Genomic DNA, 7,571 nt, shown 5'->3' with positions numbered 1-7,571 from the left:
GTGCATAAATCCATATAAACACTGCTGGCCGGCCAGCCAGCCTGGTGACCCAACCGGGTAAACCTGGGCCCAACAGCCTCCAGCTGCAACCACTTATATAAAACTAGAGGCCCAGTGCATGAAATTTGTGCACGGGGGTGGGGGGTGTTCCTCAGCCCAGCCTGCACCCTCTCTAATCTGGGAACCCTTCCCAATTCGCCTTGTCCCTTCTGCCTTCTCCCACGGTGCCGGCCTTTTCACCTTCTCCCTTCTGCCTTCTCCCGTGGCACTGACCACCCTTGAGTCACCTCAGGCTGGTCTCGCATTCTCCTGGCACCTCCCTGCTTCTGCCTCATCTCTGGAGCAACGCCCTGCAGCACGCATAGGAGCTAATAAAGAGCTAATATGCTAATGGTCCGGTCATGACCCATTAAGGCTTCCCAGCTAATTTGCATATTACCTCTTTATATGTATAGATTATATGTATAGATAACTTGATGGCAACTCTTGGTTAAATAGAGATCCTTATGTGCTGGGACCTGCCACCACCCCTATGCCCCTGAGAGGTGCTGTGTCCACTGGATTCTGCCTATTGGTGGTCAGAGCCAGCTGTGGGTCCAGTTCTGCCAGATCTTCTGGTTTTCCAGAAATCCTGATGTTTTGGCGTGTGCCAACTCCTGATTTTTAAAAGTGGGCAACTGGTTCTTATTAAAAACATAATCGTGGCCGGCAAACCCACCCAGGGACACCCGGTGGTGGGGCTGCCCCTATGCCCCTGAGAGGTGCTGTGTTCACTGGATTCTGCCTATTGGTGGTCAGAGCCAGCTGTGCCTATGCCTGAGTCTGCTAAGTGTCCTCAGGACAGTGGGACCAGGACCCTAGGATATATTCTTCATGTTTTTTTAAATATATTTGTATTGATTTCAAAGAGGAAGGGAGAAGGAGAGGGAAATAGAAACATCAATGATGAGAGAGAATCATTGATCGGCTGCCTCCTGCATGTCCTCCACTGAGGATCGAACCAGCAACCTGGGCATGTGCCCTGACTGGGAATCAAACCGTGACCTCCTGGTTCATAAGTCGATGCTCAACCATTGAGCCATGCTGGCCTGGCCAGGATGCATTCGTAGCTCTATCCTGACAGGGAAAAGGAGAGTGAACACAGTTAGGGGTTTAGACTTCGCTGTGCCCTTCTGGACCATTCTGAGCCCCTGTGCCCATGTCAGAATGATGAGGTTGCCCTGAGCATCACTTGTGGTAAGGGATGCAGAAGGATGAACTGGTGCCCACGGGGTCATTAGCACTGTGGTAACTCGAGGCCACTTTTCAAATGACATCACCTTCAGAGTGAGGTCATGGCGGCTCTCTGGTGACTTGCAGCCGTTTCTGTCTGGGAGGCTCTCAACCGGAGTCTGGAAACTGGCAGCCCCACCACCGGGTGCCCCTGGGTGGGTTTGCCGGCCACGATTATGTTTTTAATAAGAACCAGTTGCCCACTTTTGAAAATCAGGAGTTGGCACACGCCAAAACATCAGGATTTCTGGAAAACCAGAAGATCTGGCAGAACTGGACCCACATTCCCAAATGGCTCCGATCGAGTTGACCTGAGGAGCAGCCCCCTTAGGTGGGGCATGTGTTCTCCTGACCACTGCCATCCCCAGGCCTGCTCCCAGCTGACCACTCCCCTCGCTCAGACCTGCTCCCAGCTGACCACTGCTGCCCCCCAGGCCTGCTCCCAGCTGACCACTCCCCCCGCTCAGACCTGCTCCCAGCTGACCACTGCCATCCCCCAGACCTGCTCCCAGCTGCCCACTGCCATCCCCCAGACCTGCTCCCAGCTGCCCACTGCCATCCCCCAGACCTGCTCCCAGCTGCCCACTGCCATCCCCCAGACCTGCTCCCAGCTGCCCACTGCCATCCCCCAGACCTGCTCCCAGCTGCCCACTGCCATCCCCCAGACCTGCTCCCAGCTGCCCACTGCCATCCCCCAGACCTGCTCCCAGCTGCCCACTGCCATCCCCCAGACCTGCTCCCAGCTGCCCACTGCCATCCCCCAGACCTGCTCCCAGCTGCCCACTGCCATCCCCCAGACCTGCTCCCAGCTGCCCACTGCCATCCCCCAGACCTGCTCCCAGCTGCCCACTGCCATCCCCCAGACCTGCTCCCAGCTGCCCACTGCCATCCCCCAGACCTGCTCCCAGCTGCCCACTGCCATCCCCCAGACCTGCTCCCAGCTGCCCACTGCCATCCCCCAGACCTGCTCCCAGCTGCCCACTGCCATCCCCCAGACCTGCTCCCAGCTGCCCACTGCCATCCCCCAGACCTGCTCCCAGCTGCCCACTGCCATCCCCCAGACCTGCTCCCAGCTGCCCACTGCCATCCCCCAGACCTGCTCCCAGCTGCCCACTGCCATCCCCCAGACCTGCTCCCAGCTGCCCACTGCCATCCCCCAGACCTGCTCCCAGCTGCCCACTGCCATCCCCCAGACCTGCTCCCAGCTGACCACTGCCACCCCCTGGGCCTGCTCCTGGCTGACCACTCCCACCCCCTGGGCCTGCTCCTAGCGTTGTCACCTGCCTGGACCCTGTGGACGTTCGAGCTGCAACCCCCCCTGCAGAAAGAATGTCCACCTCAGGGGAGCGAGGGGTCCACATGGAGGTGACCAGGACCTCCCCCCCCAGACCTGTCAGTGTGCCAGGTGCTTTTGCTCCACTGTGACCCACTCCTCGGTTCCCAGAACCCCTTTGCTCTCCCCCCACTGCCCGTCCACCTGGCATGGGCTTCAGCAGCACTGCAGGTCCTTCCCGTTGCCTGGTTTACGGGCTGCCCTGCAAGCTGAGAGACCTCCCAGCGCCGTCCCAGCCTCGGGGCCCTCGTGTCTCTCGGGAAGCCTTAGAACAGGTCTGAGAGGCTCAGCCAGCAGCTCACAGAGGAGCAGGTCCCTCTGCCTCTGGGTCCTCTGAAGCACCCTGGCCTGGGGCGGGGCTTCCTGGATCCTCCCGGGGGGACCCTCCGTTCTCGTGGGCGGCAGAGCCCTGAGCAGAGTGCCGAGCAGGACCCTTCAGGAGGGTCTGCAGACACCCCGACACCCTCATTCGGCGTCCCGAGTGCTTGCCCCGGCCTGCTCGCTCGCGCGGGGCTCCAGCCTAGGCCGTCTGCCATTTTGAACACCACTGTGATGGATGCAGAGAGAGCAGTAGCCTGGTCTTCTGGAACATTCTCTCCCCTTTTGTCCTCCCTGATGTTTTCCATTCTCCCAGCCTGAGAACATGCAGTTCACGAGCCTTACAGGAACGTGATGCTAATTTTGCTCATTTAAAGAACCAGATGTCAGGCGATGGGAGCCCTCGCTGCACCATGGCTGCAATTCATCGTCATTGCGGCCCTGCACTTCAATCCCCGAGAAGCCTGACTCTCAGGAGCAAAACCTGTGTCCTCCAGCGTTTCCATGAGTTACAGCTGCTGGGGGAGCCTCCTATATCTATTTGGGGGGTAATTTGCAGTCTCCCCAGAACATTACCTTCATTCCTGGACCAGGACGACAGGATTTATAAGAAAAGCATCTGCGGTTAAGGACAGCCAGGCAGCGAGCAGAAATCCAGTGGGAGAGCCCCCCTTTGGCCCCGCACTGTGATCTTGGGGGAGGGGTTCTGAGGGGTGTGCTCCTATGTCCTTAGCAGGATAGAAGTGGGGGAGGGGAGCAGATTGGTGATGAGGAAGAACAGAGGGAGCAGATTGGAGAGTGGGACTGAGATGCCATCTGTGTCCTCCATACCTGCCCACAGGTGTGGCCACTGGAGCACCTTGCAGGGCCGGTCCTTACTTAGAACAATGGCAGGCGGCCTGCCTGGGGCCATGAGGTGCCCAGTTCCACACCCTGAGGCCGCTGTGGCTCAGCACAGAGCTCCCACAAGGAGGGCACTTGGAGAAGCGACAGTGCAGGGACGGGAGTGGTGCTCTGGGACCCGGAGCAGCGCCCTCTCCTCTCGGGGCCTCGGCATGCCCAGCAGCACAGTGGGCCCGCTGGTCCATCTCTAGTGAGCCCTCAGCTCTAACAACCTCAGGTGCTCGGCCAGTTAGCGGACGCGTCTCCACCCGCAGACCTCCACCACCACCATCCGGTGCAAGGCTCTGGCTGCTGTGTGCTCGGGAGGCTGAATTCCTCCCTCAGGCTGTCAATGCCCTCACCTTCCGCTTCATCCATTCCTCCTGCACCTGCGCTGCATTTCAGGATGGTCTGCAGAGGCTCCCGGCCCCCCGCCGGTCCCCCGCCTGCCAGGGAACTCACAGCCCCAGTGGCCCTACAGGACCTGCCTGCTGTTCAGGTCTCCGGAGGCCTGGCATGGTGACTGGGCCTGCCAGGGAACTCACAGCCCCAGTGGCCCTACAGGTGACTTGTTCAGGTCTCCGGAGACCTGGCGTGGTGACTGAACCTCGCAGGGGAGGGGAGAGCCTGCTCGCAGTGACAGGACCGAGCCCCCTCTAGGAAAACAAAGTCAATACCCACATCACCTGAGGAACCGTCACGTAGGTTCACTGGAGGACTCTGCGTGTGCCTGAAAGCCTGGCTTCCCATCCCCGTCTCAGCTGTGTGACTGCGGGCAGGTTGCTCCAGCTCTCTGAGCCTCAGTCACCTTAGCCCCAGGATGAGACCGTTTTAATGATGACACCCATCTGGTAGGCCTTGCTATGAGAATTTGATGTGATTCTGTTGCCAAACCCCTCACAGAATAATGCTCAAAACGTGGAGACTAGGACGTGTCAGTTTCTGTCTGGGATCTGGCCTGGTGAGGGAGCTAGGAGTTCTGCAAACGCCCAGCCCGTGGGGGGGAGGGGGTGGGTAACTGAACCTTTTGCTCCCCCCTCCTCTTAGGAAGTGCTGCTTACCGAGGGCATTTGTTGAAGACAGGAAGTTCAAGAATCACCTTTTCTTTCGTCCACACACTTTTTATTGTTTGTCCTATTTTGCATACTTTTTTGTTTATTTGTGTTTATTGAGGAATAATTGGCATACTTAGTTTCAAGGTTACAACATAATGACTCAACATTTGCACACATTGTGAAATGCTCACCACAATTAATCCAGTTGCCAGCCGTCACCATACATAATTACAACATTTTTTTCTTTTTCTTCTTTTTTCTTGAGTTGAGGACTTTTAGGATTTACTCTCTTGGCACCTTTCGAGTGTGCGGTACAGTATTGGTGACTGTAGTTAACAGAGAGCCCCTTTGTAAAACTAGCAGTCCCCGGGCATGGAAGAGGTGATGACCCTGAAAAGACTTTAAGCCCCGCACAGTCTGTTTCACAAAGGTAGCGGCCGGGGTTCCTGCCCCCAGGCACAGGTGCTGGAGACAAATGTCTGGGAGCCCAAGGCTGCGCTCTCCACCACCCCATCCTCACTCCAGGGGTTGGCTGCAGGGCCAGTGACTCCCTGCCTGCATCTGTCCTGACCCATCTGCCCCTCCTTCTAGAAACCTCAGTAACAACAAGATCAAGGAGGTGCGAGAGGGCGCCTTTGACGGAGCAGCGGGCGTGCAGGAGCTGATGCTGACAGGGAACCAGCTGGAGATGGTGCACGGGCGCATGTTCCGTGGCCTCAGTGGCCTCAAGACCTTGTAAGTGCTGGGGCCTAGGCCACGGCCTGGAGGGAGGTGCGGGGGGGTGCATCCGAGGGACTGCGAGGGCTGGCGGGCGGCAGACCAGGCCCAGGCACCTGCCTGGCCTCCTGAATCCCCTCCTCCTGGAGCCAAAGGCCTCAGACATTCCCAGCCCATGATGGGGAAGAACTGAGCATGCTAAGCAGCCCCAACACACGCGCACGCGTGCACACACACACGCACACACACACAGAATCATACCAGAAACATGCTGATAGAAGCACACAAACACATTTACCCACTAACAGTGACATATATACACGTACATAAAAATGACATATACAACATGCAGATAAATGCATACACAACAAGCATGCCTGCAAGCACACACATACACACACACACACACCACATGGTGTGGCCCTGCTGTGGGAAGGAGAGGGTAATGCCTGTGCTCTCGCATCCCCACCCCTCTCCTTGCAGGATGCTGAGGAGCAACCTGATCAGCTGTGTGAGCAATGACACCTTCGCTGGGCTGAGCTCAGTGAGACTGCTGTCCCTCTATGACAATCGCATCAGCACCATCACCCCCGGAGCCTTCACCACGCTGGTCTCCCTGTCCACCATGTAAGTCCTCCTGGATCCACTGCACACTCACCAGCTCCTCCCCTGCAGGCCTCCCCCCTCCCGGCTCCCTGCTATCTCTGCCCAAGGTCATCTACCCATCTGTCCACCTAACAACCGTCTGTCAGGCTCCCTTCGTGTGCCGGGCACACCTAGGTCTGAGGATGCACAGGCGTGGTCCCTCCTGGAGCTCACAGCGCAGTGAGTCACCACAGAACGAGGCCCCGGTGCTGTGGAAACCAGCATAGGCTCTGTCGGGGAACCCGGCGCTGTGTTCCAGGATGGGGGCTAGCTTGTCAAGTGGGAAGTGCAACTCCTCCCCTGGGAAGAGCTTGTGCAAAGGCCCTGTGGTGGCCTGGAGCAGAGCAGATACACAGGACTATGAGAGCCCAGCTTCGAGGGGTCTCATCAAAGGGCCACAGGGCACTTGAGCGGCTTTACTTTCCTCATTTGTGAAATGAGAATAATGCTGCCTCCATCCTAGGGTGGTTGTGACCAGTCAAGTGAGGGGAGGATTTATAAAGTGCTCTGCCTGGTTCCAGTCCTCTAAGTGACACACAGGAATTGATAGGTGCTATCATCCCTTTGTCCCTCCATCAACCCAATCTTTGCATCCTGCGGACATGCACAGAGTGTCTGTGCTGGTGTCACACCTGTGCCAGGGGACACAGAGACAGACCTGGGGCCTCCCCTTGGGGCAAACGTGGGGCAACCAGCTCTGGTGGGTGCCACGGAGGAATGAAGGTGAGTGATGGAGGAGAATTTGCTGAGGGTCCTGCAGGCCGAGGACTGGAGGCTGAGGAGGGCCGGCCAGGTGGACACTAGGGGCCTGTCCCCGCTGGAGGACCTCCATGTGTGAAGGATGTGAGTGAGAGAGTCGGCTAAGGAGCCAAAGGGAGCTCACAGCTGGGGCTCCGCAGAGAGGACGTGCGTGGCCAGGGCCCCGGTCATGGCCATCAGCCAAGGTCCGGAATGACACTTGCAAAGATTACATCTTGATTCAGAAGAATCTTCATTTCCCTTCCCAGACCTCCTCCCTCCTCCCCTGGGCCTGACCCTCTGGAGAGCTGGGCCCCAGGGTGCAGAACAGGACCTGGGCCTGACCCGCTGGAGAGCTGGGCCCCAGGGTGCAGAACAGGACCTGGGCCAGCTCCCACGGTAGAGGGTAAGCACCCAGAGAGGGCCTTCTCTCCTCCCAGAAACCTCCTGTCCAACCCCTTCAACTGCAACTGCCACCTGGCCTGGCTCGGCAAGTGGCTGAGGAAGAGGCGGGTCGTCAGTGGGAACCCCCGGTGCCAGAAGCCATTCTTCCTCAAGGAGATTCCCATCCAGGACGTGGCCATCCAGGACTTCACCTGCGAAGGTGAGGC

General features: G+C 58.2%; 1 protein-coding gene across 1 annotated transcript in view; it reads left to right on the top strand.

The window, feature by feature from the left end:
• The window catches only part of SLIT3 (slit guidance ligand 3), a gene marked incomplete at its 5' end in the record, with an annotated part of 542,638 nt that overhangs the window by 491,497 nt on the left and 43,570 nt on the right, over positions 1-7,571 (top strand). Inside the window, 3 exons of the mRNA XM_014543056.1 lie at positions 5,452-5,595; positions 6,061-6,204; positions 7,401-7,564. Coding sequence (XP_014398542.1) covers positions 5,452-5,595; positions 6,061-6,204; positions 7,401-7,564 — 452 coding nt within the window. The remainder of the gene's footprint in view (positions 1-5,451; positions 5,596-6,060; positions 6,205-7,400; positions 7,565-7,571) is intronic.

The sequence above is a fragment of the Myotis brandtii genome, unplaced genomic scaffold (assembly GCF_000412655.1).
Source record: "Myotis brandtii unplaced genomic scaffold, ASM41265v1 scaffold32, whole genome shotgun sequence".
Taxonomy (NCBI): domain Eukaryota; kingdom Metazoa; phylum Chordata; class Mammalia; order Chiroptera; family Vespertilionidae; genus Myotis; species Myotis brandtii.
Note: the sequence above shows the minus strand (reverse complement) of the source record. Positions and strands in the feature narration are given on the sequence as shown.